This window comes from Mobula hypostoma, chromosome 3 (genome assembly GCF_963921235.1).
Source record: "Mobula hypostoma chromosome 3, sMobHyp1.1, whole genome shotgun sequence".
Classification (NCBI taxonomy): domain Eukaryota; kingdom Metazoa; phylum Chordata; class Chondrichthyes; order Myliobatiformes; family Myliobatidae; genus Mobula; species Mobula hypostoma.
The window spans coordinates 15,558,292-15,572,272 of NC_086099.1; the positions used below are offsets into that span (position 1 = coordinate 15,558,292).

The window sequence follows — 13,981 nt, forward strand, 5'->3', positions numbered from 1 at the left end:
ACTCTTCCTAAGAAACCTGGAGCAATAGAATGTGAATTACATAGGGCAAGCTTAATGAGTCATATCACTAAGACACTTTGAAAAATTTTGATGACAAGAGCTAAAAGTAAGATACAAGCTGAAATAGGTAAAGAACAATGTGGTTTTGTGAAAGACAAAGGTAGAAGAAATGCAATATCGATGTTAAGGATACTATCAGAATGAGCTATTCAGGTGCAAAAAGATTTGTTTGTTTTATTGACTACACAAAAGCATTTGATAAAGTGAGGCACAATAAGTTATTCAAAATATTACAGGAAACTCTAGATCTAGATTGGAAAGACCTCCGCCTAATCAGAAATCTGTACTGGGAACAAACTGACGTTGTAAGAATAGATGGAGAAGTGAGTCAGTTTATGAAAATCAAGAGAGACGTTAGACAAGGGTGTGTTTTCTCCCCTGATTTGTTTAATGTGTACAGTGAAACAATATTACAAAAAAATAAGAGACATCTTGGAAATCAAAGTTGGCGGTGAAAACATCAATAATTTTAGATATGTGGATGACACCGTGTTAATTGCAAGTACGGAAGAAGAACTACAAAACTTAATTGATATAGTTGTTGAAAAAAGTGCAAAAATGGGTCTATCAATTGCAAAAAGACAGAATGTATGGTGATATCCAAAAAGAAGAATGCTATCTGCAGGCTGAGAATAAACGGGGAAGACATAAAACAAGTTCAGAACTTTTGCTACTTAGGAAGCTGGGTGACATCAGATGGCAGGTGTGACATGGACATCAAAAGAAGAACAGGGATGGCAAAAGACACCTTTACGAGGATGAAGAGTATACTGACCAACACTAAACTAGGCATGACAACCTGCCTCAGAGCACTGAAATGTTACGTTTATCCAGTTATGTTATATGGTTCAGAATGTTGGACAATATCGAGTAACATGAGGAAATGAATTGAAGCAGCAGAGATGTGGTTTTTGAGGAGGATGCAAAGAATATCATGGATGAAATGAATATCTAATGAGGACGTCATGAACAGAGCAAGCACAAGAAGAGAAATAATGTATGAGACCATGAAAAGGCAACGTGAATTCATTGGAGCAACACACATCAAAGTTGCTGGTGAACGCAGCAGGCCAAGCAGCATCTATAGGAAGAGGCGCAGTCGACGTTTCAGGCCGAGACCCTTCGTCAGGACTAACTGAAGGAAGAGTGAGTGAGGGATTTGAAAGCTGGAGGGGGAGGGGGAGATGCAAAATGGTAGGAGAAGACAGGAGGGGGAGGGATAGAGCCGAGAGCTGGACAGGTGATAGGCAAAAGGGGATACGAGAGGATCATGGGACAGGAGGTCCGGGAAGAAAGACGGGGGGGGGGTGACCCAGAGGATGGGCACGAGGTATATACAGAGGGACAGAGGGAGAAAAAGGAGAGTGAGAGAAAGAATGTGTGCATAAAAATGAGTAACCTGATGGCATAAACATTGACTTCTCTAACTTCCGCTAGGCCCCACCTCCCCCTCGTACCCCATCTGTTACTCATTTTTATGCACACATTCTTTCTCTCACTCTCCTTTTTCTCCCTCTGTCCCTCTGTATATACCTCGTGCCCATCCTCTGGGTCACCCCCCCCCCCCTGTCTTTCTTCCCGGACCTCCTGTCCCATGATCCTCTCGTATCCCCTTTTGCCTATCACCTGTCCAGCTCTCGGCTCTATCCCTCCCCCTCCTGTCTTCTCCTATCATTTTGCATCTCCCCCTCCCCCTCCAGCTTTCAAATCCCTTACTCACTCTTCCTTCAGTTAGTCCTGACGAAGGGTCTCGGCCTGAAACGTCGACTGCGCCTCTTCCTATAGATGCTGCTTGGCCTGCTGCGTTCACCAGCAACTTTGATGTGTGTTGCTTGAATTTCCAGCATCTGCAGAATTCCTGTTGTTTACGTGTGAATTCATTGGACATGTGATTAGGAAAGATAAGTTAGAATGCACGGTAATTATGGGAAAGATTGAAGGGAAGAAAGCAAGAGGAAGGCAAACACAAATGATGATGGAGACAGCAGCCAGAGAACTGGAAATGAATACCAATGAATTGATCCACTTGACCTGAAACAGAAGTGTGTGGGCCATGGCAGTCAAAGCTCAAACCGGGCATGGCACCTGATGATGATGATTGTCTTCCTCAAGTCACTCATTAAAAGGGTGATGTTGACTAACTGACAATCAAATGGGAACTGGATTCTGGTTAACTTTCCCTTCAGTGGACTCAATTTAATGGTAGTGAATTATTTTGATTAGAAATCCAAATAACACAGAGGAAGCAACTTCCAAGTTCATTCCATGGGTTGTACAATTTCAACAGATTTTTACCTTGGATTGTAATAAGGATATTCCAACTCTAAAAATTCATTTTCAGAATTAGGACATTGCTAATAAGGTCAGCATTTACTGCCGCAGTCTGAAGGGTCTGTTACAGTCCCAAACTCAAAAAGTTCAATGCCTACACACTCCCTACGTTTTACTAATTATGCTGTTCTATGGTTTTGATGCGATTTGCCTTAGCTTAGATAACAAATAAGTGAAGGCAAATTAGAATAAAGTCTGAATCCTAGTTAAGAATATTGAACTCAAACCTTCTGGTACTGAAATAAATGGTATTGACTCTGGATAATCCAATGTTGATACTCTAGTATTGTTTTAAGTCAGCAAAGATGCATACATCAGGATGCTCTTTATCAACTATAGCTCGAAATTCAATACCATTATCTCCTCAAAGCTAATCAGTAAGCTTCAATAACTTATCCTCAATACCTCTTTGTGCAATTGAATCCTTGATCTCCTCACTTGCAAACCCCAGCATGGATGAGCAACAACAGCTCCATCAGTACAGGAGCACCACAAGGCTGTGTGCTTAGCCTCCTGCTCTACTCACTTTACACTTATGATCAAGACTAAGCACAGCTCCAACGTCATTCTTAAATTTGCTGACGACACCAATGTTATAGGCAGAATCAAATCAGTGCATAGAAGGGAGATTGAAAATCTGGCTGAGTGGTACCACAACAACAACCTCCCACTCAATGTCAGCAAGACCATGGATCTGATTATTGACTTCAGGAGAAGGAAACAGGTCCTCATCAGGGGATCAGAAGTGGAGAAGGTCAGCAATGTTACATTCCTGTGTTATCATTTCAGAGGATCTGTTCTGGGCCTAGCAAGTAAGTGCAATTATGAAGAAAGCATGGCAGCACGTTTACTTCCTTAGACGTTTCTGAAGATTTGGCATGACATCTAAAATTTTTACAAACTTTTATAGATGTGTGGTCAATGATATATTGACTCGTTGCATCAAGGCATGGTATAGAAATACTAATGCCCTTGAATGGAAAAGTCTATAAAAAGTAGTGAATATGGCCCAGTCCATCAAGTAAAGCCCTCCTCACCATTGAGAAAATCTACACAGATTGCTGTCGCAGTGAAGCAGCATTTATCATCCAGGACGCCCACAATCCAGGCTATACTCTCTTCTTGCTGCTGCCATCAGAAAGGTACAGAAGCCTCGGGACCCACAGCAGCAGGTTCAGGAATAATTACCCCTTTTGAACCAGAGGGGATAACTTCATTCACCCCATCACCGAACTGTTCCCACATCTCAAGTTCTTGATATTCATTGCATACTTATTATTTTTTTTCTCTTTTATATTTGCAAAATTTGTTGTCTTTTGCACATCAGTTCTTTGTCCATCCTGTTAGTTGTGGTCTTTCATGGATTCTATTGTTCCTTGGATTTACTGCATATGCTCGCAAAAACAAAACTCGGTTGTATATGATGACATATGTACTTTGATAATAAACTCACTTCAAACTTTGAAATACAAGTTCCCTTGCCCTACTTCCCACCCGTTAAACAAAAATCCTCTGCATAGTATTTGCTTTGTACTTTCCATTTCAAGTTCATGGAGGATTTTGCTTTTACAAAAAAATTACAAAAGGTATTTCAACTTGCAATGCAAAGCATTTAACTAACAATAAGTGCACAGATCCACATTAATGCTAAAATCACAGCCAAAAACCACAACCTCTATGCTACTAACTGCAGTTCAGCTGTCGATGCTCGATGTTATATTTAAAGCAAAATTAATAAATATTTAACTTCTGTATGATGGCCACAACTTTTATCAGTGAAAATTAAGACCACACCTTTTTCTAACAAAGCCTTGGGAATCAAAAACTTGAACCAAAATTGTTACATCTACACTCCCCACCTTGTTCTCCTTGCACATCAGGATGTTCTTTCTGGAACTCCTCTTTCTTCTTATCAAGTGCTTGTTGGAAATTTTCATACTCCTCTCTATACTTCTCCTTTTCTTCTTGGGGAATTGTTGAATCAGCAGGCTCCTACAACCACATCAAAATTAAAATTATGTTTGAAGTCAGTCATAAAAGATACTGCAATAGAGTATGAAGGGTCGATTAATTATTAGAATATCTAGATAGCATCAGTGGAAAAGCTCCATTGCTCTATAAAACATGTAACATAATTGAACTTCTTGTGACAGTTGGAGTTGTAAGTTTGGTACAATGCCACCAGTTGAAGGGCCCAGATTCTATGGTCCATGTTGAACAGGGAAATAAGTTGGTAGCTTTTTGGAAAACTCAGGACTGTGTATTCATGCAAGGTGAAGGGGTACTATTGATTCTAAGGCTCTACCTTCCAGCTGGCTGGTCTGTTGACTTTCCTAATCTCTTTTCTAACGCTGGAATTTATCTTAAATCTATGCCTCCTTCTACTGCTGTATTTCCTGATACACAGAACAAGGCCCTTCACCCTGCCGACACTAATCACATTTGCCTGCATTTAACCCATATCCTTCCAAACAGAGTCGAGGAGGAATTTCTTTGGCCCACATGGTGAATCTCTGCCACAGACAGCTGCGGAGGCCAGGTCATTGGATATAATTAAACTGGAGGTCGATAGGTTCCTGATTAGTAAAGATGTTAAAAGGTTAAGGAGAGAAGGTAGGAGAATGGAGCTGAGGGGATAATAAAATCAGCCATGATGGAATGGCGAAGCAGACAATGGGCCAAACTCTGCTTCTATGTTTTATGGTCTTAAACTATTCCATGCCTGCCAAAATGTTTAAATTTTGTAACTGTACCTGCCCCTACCACATCATCTGGTTTGGCAACAATCTTCCATATACCTTAATGTTGTAAATTTTATACAGCTCAATTAAAAGTTTTCCTTCAAACTTAAATTTGTTCTTCACATTCCCAAATCACCTTTCATTTTAAAGTTCTCAACTGCTGGAAGCATCCTCTTACAACCTTCATCTTCACTGCAATCAGGGAACCAGTACCGTATGCTGAAACCTAGCTGTGACCCAAGAAGTGTTTTCCACAAGTTTGCGGGGCTTCCATGTCATTATATTCTACGGCACAACCAAAAAAATGCTTTGAGCGTCCTTTAACAACCTTCCCTATCGCCTTCAGAGATTTGAGAACATTGACTGCCAACATCTTTGGCTTCCTCTGGACTTCAGTGCATGCCCACATATTACATATATCTTACTCTGCCTTGTTCACCCTCCCTAAATCAAATATCTGAAACTTTTCCAGATCTATTTCCATTTGCCAGTTTTGGTCCACATGATCAATAGTGACTACTTGCTAAAATTTACAATTTTCTTTATGAACCACAAAGTTATTGGCTGAATTTTCTTGGTCTTCAGCTGGGAAAGCTATGTCAGATTTATATGAGGCAAGTAAATTTGATGAGGGTTACTAATTTTGTGCAGAATAACCCCCAGGATAATTTCCTTTTCATTGTAAAGGTCCAACAAGTAGTTTTCCAAAACTGATTATTAACTAATTACTTCATTGGTAAAAATTGAAGTAAAACTAGAAAATTGGAGTCGGCCATTCACCCTTTTGGGTTGTTCCATTAGTCAATATAAACATGGCCAATCATTCTAAACGCAATACCCTGTTCCAGTGTTCATCTCCCACACCCCCTCTCTTAATTCTTCCAGCTCGTTCTATATTGATATGACCTTAACCTCTTGATAACGAGTTACACAGGATGCAAGAAAATTTTCCTTCTATTGATCTACAGATTACCCTTTACTGTGACCCATATTCTGCTTGTGCCCTCTTCTCACCTTCATGCATAAATCCAATCTAATTGAACTTTGTGGATTTCTCTGAGATCTTCTATCAATCTTCTAAAATCTAGTGAATATAAGCCTAATTGACCTAATTGTTTCATGTCAATCCTACTACCCAGAATCTGGTCAACTTTCACCAAACTCTCCATAGTAAGAATATCCTTCTATGTTATGGATAATCAGATCAACAAGCAAGACATGGAGTCACCAAGGCACTGATTAATTGCAGTATAACATCCCTATACCTGTAAACATGGCAAAAGGACAACAAAGATACTTTGAAATCCCCCCTTTTCCAAAGGACTGCCTTTCAGATAACAAATTGCCTGCCTCTTATTGCCAGATAGATGGCCTTGCATTTAGCCTCATTAACACATACAAAATGTTGGAACTCAGTAGGTCATGCAGCATTCATAGAAAGGAATAAACAGTCGATGTTTCGGGTCAAGACCCTTCATCAGGGCCTGAGGACCCAAACATCGATTGTTTATTCCTTTCCATAGATGCTGCCTGACCTGCTGAGTTTCTCCAGCTTTTGGTATGTGTTACTCTGGATTCCTAGCATCTGCAGAATCTCTTGTTTATGATTTAGCCTCATTATATCTGCCCACCACCTCCATTAGTTTAAATCAACCACGTGCTTTTCTGCATCCTCAAAGCTCTCTCTCCCACCCAGCTTTGCCTCACCTGAAAACTGGGAGATATTACATTAAGTTTTCTCTTGCAAATCGTTACCACTACTTAAAAATATCTGAGGTCTCAGCACTGATCCCTATGACACTGCACTAATCACTGCCACTCAGAAAAGCATTTATTTTCTGTGAGCCACCTGTTCTCCATGCACATCACCAGTTTATGGCAAAAGCCCATGTGTTTTAAATTTGCACAATAATCTCACCTGAGACCTCATGAAAGTATTCTGGAAAAAAAAATGAAGGTAAAATGTTTAAGGAGAACATGACGGGGAACTTCTTTACTCAGAGAGTGGTGAGAGTGTGGAACGAGCTGCCAGTGTAAGTGGTGGATACAGACTTGATTTCACCAATTAAGAGAAATTTGGATGGGTACATGGATGAAAGGGTTATGGAAGGCTATGGTCCGGGTGCAGGTTGATAGGATTAGGTAGGATTTTTCCGCATGCCTAAATGGGCCAAAGGGTCTAATTCTTGCCACAGTGTTCGATGAAGTGGTAATAAAATAATTATAGAATTGATGAATAACTTCTTTTTGTTTCGTAGGTGTTGCTAATAAATATCATTGCAATTTGTCTATCGTTTACATTTTGCACAGAACAAGTCATAAATATCCAAAATATGGAAATTATTAAAATCCATATTTCACACAAAATGCATAATGTTCCAGTGATCGTTTGATTAAAACCATACCACGATCAATCAAAAAGCTGAAAAAAGAATATGTACAGCTATATGGTTTGAGCAATACCCCCAGAGATTTGAAAAAATAGTTGTCTATTTTGCCAATTTTATTTGACATATTTGATGTATTCACTCTATTTTCCTTCTCTCCCCATTCGCTGGAGCCAACAATCAAACATTTTGCCCACTGGCACAGACTTAAGGCTTGTAGCCTTGAACGTTTTGAAGGTCAGGTCAGTTTATTTGCTTTGAGTGTTATCTTTTAATCAAACCTTTTGGAGCAATGAGAACTAGAATTTTATGAAAATGAACAGCTGCTTGCCTCGGCCTGAAATGTTGACTGTACTCTTTTCCATAGATGCTGCCTGGCTTGCTCAGTTCCACCAGCATTTTGTGTGTGTAGCTGCTTACTAACAGTCCTTTATTTACAGTTTTAACTCTGAAGCTGATCAATACTTTAGAGCAGGGCTTCTCAATCTGGGGTCCACAGGCCCCTTGCTTAATGTTATTGGTCTATGGCATACAAAAGGTTGGGAACTTCGGCCTTAGAGAAACCATCAGCCAGGATTGTCAGATATTAATTTAAATTGCAACTTTAGCATTCCTTATTAAAATTAAATAAAATCGACAACTTCGAATCTCCTGGTATGCCAGTTTAATGTACAGATCCTGGTTGTTGCCAGTAATTTATTGTTCCTCCATTTTCCAATGCATTCAAGGGAGAACCCTGAAACTCAGTAAACCTTGTATTTCTCTCAAACCAGTTCTGCTGCTAAGATGCTTTCAAATCTTGAACCAGTTATTTAGGTTAAGTTTTACAGTAATAGTCACTGCATAGCAAATTACTGAGCATCAAAAACAAAATTTAGTTAAAAATTAATTGAGTGTATGTCCTTTGTAATTCTTTCACAAATATTTTGAAATAACAAATGATAGACTACTTACTTTGCACAAGGTCTGAGAGATTTCAATCTTTACTCTTAAAAGGATAATTAAAAGTTTGCTTTCTTATTCCTGATTACCAGCATGAGAATCTATTAATGTAACCCACTACATCATGGAAGAAGTTGCCAAATCTACCAAGTGTAGGAGAAGGCTTATAAGCAAGAGCAAGAATGTGTGACTATAGTTATTCAGCAAAAAAAGTGATGGAGCACATCGGATGGTACGATCCCTGTTCTTTTCCCACCAATCTAAAGGATTTGTAGCAGATCATTATGCAAGGTACCGGCAGTCTAACCCAAACTATTTTCAGTAGTTTCTGCAAGCCAAGGTCATGCTTGCTGGCAACAATACCAGGACTTGAGGGATTTATTCTGCTCTTTAGATAATTTAACATAGTTAACACTGGTCTTTGCATTTTACCAAGGGCAATTCATAACATTTAATGTTTAGCACACTATATCTCACTGAAGTCTCTTGAACTCTGAACTTAACTACATACAAGCTTTTAAAAATACCATGGCATTATTGCAAATTACCTATTCTATAACTCACATGGAGAAAAAAGGAAATCCATTTCTTATTAAGCATCTATACATTTGCATTTTTTCAATACTTAATTTTTATTTATTGTTATTATTTATTTAGATATAGCATGGAATAGGCCCTTGAGCCGTGCCACCCAGCAACCCATCATAATTTAACCCCAGCATAATTACGGAACAATTTACAATGACCAATTAACCAACCATTTGGCACGCCTTAGGACTGCGGAAGGAAACTGGCGCCCCGGAGGAAACTTGCACACAGGAATGAACAAACAAACTTGCTTACAGAGGATGCTGGAAGTAAACTCCAGACTCCGACATCACCAGTCGTAATAGCATTGTGCTAACCACTACACTACCATGGCTAAAAAGTCAGCTTTGGCTTGTCTTAATTAACTAAAAACTTACCATTGGCTTTCCAGGCTCAAAAAGTCTGAATGTCAGAAAAGACAAGACATCATGGTCGTCTGTCAAGAAACAGAAAAATATATTTTTTTAAATCAACGGAAGTCCATTCTAAGCCAATGTATTTTATTTAAAAAATCTACCTTAAATAAGACCAAACATTACCTGCAAGGGCCCCAGTTGCTGCAGAAATTCCAAAATAACCTTCAGATGGAAGAGACAAATTTTCTATTCTTGCACAAAGTTCATAATCATCATTATTTGGAGTAAAGCCGTTATGTATCATTACCTACAACAGCAACAGACAAATATGAATGTCTTACTATGCATCACCAAGTGACCCAATTAAAAACTACTTAAAAAGTAATCTCTTGGGTAGCAGATAGGGCTTGTTCGCTGTGTTTGGCAGCTCAACTAGGAAAAGGAAAACTCTGAACTCAAACGTCCACAGCCTTGCAGCTATACCCAGTCACAGGGAAAACTTCAAGAGTAAACCCTGATGAAAAATACAGAGCTGGAGACCCCAAGGCAGTCCTACTTGTAGTTCAATGTTGACTTCCAACTCCTGTGACATCGCTGGTGCCAAACTGCATCAGTCTCCACCGCTCCTTTGATTAGCTGCATTGAGAGGGGAAGCCTACTGCATGGGCAACAGCTTGCTCTCTGTATCATATCACGTAGACAGCTCGGACACAACATTCATGGTCAACCTCAACCAATGGAGACCTTACCTCACCAGTTGATACTAAATTGCCAGAATTTGTTGGAAATATATTAGAAGAAGTCTTTGTAATACAGTTCAACAGTTTAAAAATATATTTTGATTAATAACAAAAATACATTATAAACTTGTCTATCAGTGACAAGAGTAAAATTATCCAGATACTGAGAACTCAGCACATTACTACACCACTTGTAGTCACACTAAAAACGCTACCCTGGTGATAAATATTAAAACCATTCTTTATTTAAAATCTAGATCTCAAAGTTTTGAAAGTAAACTTAAAGTTGTTCAGAGCTTGGTGATTCCATAAATAAAATGGGTTCTGCAACAATAGTTCAATGAGAAGCTGCCTACTCAAAGTAATTCTGTTTTATTTATGTTCTCATGCCTTTATAAATAAGGATGCTCAACTTAACCCATGAAATGACATGTATGAAAATAATTTTAATTAGTCAACAAACAGGAAAATCCCAAGCCTTTTATTCTAAGCAGCAAAAGTATGACTTTAGGACTTCCAATCACGAAAAATCCAGGAGGGACTATGCTTGTTTTGAACAAGAATTTATTCACACTGGCTACTGAAAATTGCCATGCATGCACACAGGTAGAAAACAGAGCTTAAATGAGAACTATAAAGAGTTTCACACTCAAAATGCTGGAGGAACTCAGGAGAGGAACAGAGACTCAACATTCTGGATCGAGACCCTTCATCAGGACTGGAAAGAGTGCAGGTAGCAGAAATAGACAAATAGGACTGATTTAAAAAAAAGCAGTATGCTGGACTCAATGGGCTGAATATAATTTTTTTTATATTTCAGAAGAAATAAGGTTTAATCAGAAATACTCAAGATCGGTAAATATTAAAAAAAACAAATTCTTTAAGAATGGGGGAACAAAAGAAAACTTTTAACATAAAGGAATAAAAATACAGTGGCATATAATCTTTGGCAATCACATTAAGCCCCCGATTTTAAAATGAAAGCAAGAAAAATAACTGAGAAAATTCTTATGAACAAAATCACAGAATAGATCACTAGATGACAAGGAAAATGCTTAAATATGCTACAACTATAGGACATGCAACAGGAGACAGACGAAAAACTGAAAGTTATACAAGACACATTTGAAACCCATCAGAAAATGTTATTTCTGCAACTATTCAACATTAGGAAAGTTTTCCAAAACATACAAATTTACTTTCTGAATCTTGGGAATAACAGAAGAACTTCAAAACAACAGTAATTCCCAGCTTATCTGTTCAGACTAGATTTGTTTGATTAAATGACGAAATCTCAAGGCTGTAATTTATTTTGTATATGTTAAAGCAAAGAAAACTTACGGTCAGTATTTTTCTGTAGTAGATAATTCTGGCTCTTACAGGGTAAGGCTTGTTTCTAAAATCTCTTAAACAAGAACCCAATGCTTGTGTTGCACCATCACTGCAGACATAAATGAATGTGGCAGTCAAACACATAGCATGATGAACATAAACTTGTATTTAGATACATATACTTCAATTCTGAATTTAAAAAGAAAAATCAATATTCATGTCAATCTCAGGAAGTTGACAAGGTATTTCCTGTTGTATCAATAAGCAAGTGGCATTGTTTCCGAAAAAGTAGATGAGAGTCTGCCTTGAGAGAAAGGCAGCACACATGTGTAGTGGTTATTGAAAAGGTATTAGTGCCGCTGTATAGAGCTGGTACGTTCCCCCCGTGACTGCATGGGTTTCCTCTCACATTGCAAAGACGTACAGGTGAGCGGGTTAATTGGTCCCATGGGTATAATCTGGCAGCACAAGCTCATTGGGCCAGGAAGGCTTGCTACTTGCTACTGTGCAGTATCTTCAAATAAAGGGATTTATTTTAGAATTCTCTACCTCACAGCTGTGGAAGCAGGGGCATCCAATGTATTCAAGGAGACTGACATATACTTAAAGTGCAAGAGACTTTTTGACAGGCATATAAATGAAAGAAAAATGTAGGGAAAAGTTAGACTGACCTTAGGGTAGCTTTAAAGGTCAGCACAACATCATGGGCTGAAGTGCTTGTACTGTTTTGTGTTGCATGTTCTGGGGATATGGAGAGATATGGGAAAGGAGCATGGAGGCCCAGAATGGATTTTTAATTCAGGATTGAGATGCTGGCCTACCTACTTTGTTCCCATTATTTTAATCACTTAAGAGTTTCTAAGATCACATGATTAATCATATCTTGCTTTTTTTATATGCTTATTAAAGTTGCACTTACAGACAAAAAATTCTGACAGCTGGTTCTGCTGAGATGAATAATTTAATGGTTAAATGTTAGAATAGATCAGGGTATCAAGTAGATCAGTCAAGCAACAGAAAACATATTAGATCCCCACTCAACTTAAAGTGCATCAGTGCAACAGCGTGGTCAGAACACTGTCCCAGGATTAAACTGGATATGTGGAGTATATGTAATGCAGTACAGGAATAAGACATTCAAGTTGTTTTCTTATTAAGATTTATATGATATTGCTATAAAAGGATCTCTCACTGATAAGGAGTCATTAATATTCAATGAATTGAATGTAGCAGATTGAGTGGGGCCTTCATACTTCACTCATTCATAGCACAATGATCCAGCCATGAGTGAGCTCAACATAGTGAAGACTTAGACAAACATCTTTTAAGCGTTTACCAATTATGCAAATTATCTGTTGGAACATCTACAATTTCAGAATAGGTTGAATGACAATGTTAACTACTTAATGCCTGGAGGATATATGAATTGATTCAAAATCTGCCCCCCCCCGCCCCCACCGCCTTTCATTGCTAACAAATGTTAAGTGTCAAAGCAAAAGATAGAGGAAAACAAGATTGTAAAATGACCAACACATATATCCAAAACAAACATCTACCCACTTTGGGAAATGCAGCCCTTGGCAAAATTTGCTGCTGTACTTGGTGGATGTAATGCCAGGTCAGATGTAGCACATAGTTAAGAAAATTGTAAAAAAAATTAAAGTAAACTTACTTCTGATGATCATAAAGTTGATTCCCATTATTTCCAACGACAAGTATTACTGGGTTATTTTTCTGCAAGTCACAAAACAAATTTTATAGAAACATAGAAAACCTACAGCACAATACAGGCCCTTCGGCCCACAATGCTGTGCCAAACATGTACTTACTTTAGAAATTATCTAGGGTTACCCACAGCCCTCTATTCTTCTAAGCTCCATGTACCTATTCAGGAGTCTCTTAAAAGACCCTATCATATCCACCTCCAACCCATTCCATGCACTCACCACTCTGTGTAAAAAAAAACTTACCCCTGACATCTCCTCTGTATCTACTTCTAAGCACCTTAAAACTGTGCCCTCTCATGTTTTAGCCATTTCAGCCCTGGGAAAAAGCCTCTGACTATCCACACGATCAATGCCTCTCATCATCATATACACCTCTATCAGGTCAGCTCTCATCCTCCGTCACTCCAAGGAGAAAAAGCCTAGTTCACTCAACCTATTCTCATAAGGCATGCTCCCCAATCCAGGCAACATCCTTATAAATCTCCTCTGCACCTTTTCTATGGTTTCCATGTCCTTCCTGTAGTGAGGTGACCAGAACTGAGCACAATACTCCAAGTGAGGTCTGACCAGGGTCCTATACTGTAACATTACCTCTCAGCTTTTAAACGCAATCCCACGGTTGATGGAGGCCAATGCACCATATGCCTTCTTAACCACACAGTCAACCTGCGCAGCAGCTTTGAGTGTCCTATGGACTCAGACCCCAAGATCCCTCTGATCCTCCACGCTGCCAAGATTCTTACCATTCTATATTCTGCCATCATATTTGACATACCA

The 13,981-nt window shown here is 38.8% G+C and overlaps 1 protein-coding gene across 2 annotated transcripts in view; it reads right to left on the reverse strand.

The window, feature by feature from the left end:
- The window catches only part of lman1 (lectin, mannose-binding, 1), a 65,598-nt gene that overhangs the window by 26,756 nt on the left and 24,861 nt on the right, over positions 1 to 13,981 (reverse strand). For both annotated transcript variants that reach the window (XM_063042714.1, XM_063042713.1), the window contains exons 4-8: positions 13,150 to 13,211; positions 11,487 to 11,586; positions 9,589 to 9,712; positions 9,427 to 9,485; positions 4,251 to 4,383 (exon numbers count right to left, since the gene is read on the reverse strand). In XM_063042714.1, the coding sequence (XP_062898784.1) occupies positions 4,251 to 4,383; positions 9,427 to 9,485; positions 9,589 to 9,712; positions 11,487 to 11,586; positions 13,150 to 13,211 (478 nt within the window). The remainder of the gene's footprint in view (positions 1 to 4,250; positions 4,384 to 9,426; positions 9,486 to 9,588; positions 9,713 to 11,486; positions 11,587 to 13,149; positions 13,212 to 13,981) is intronic.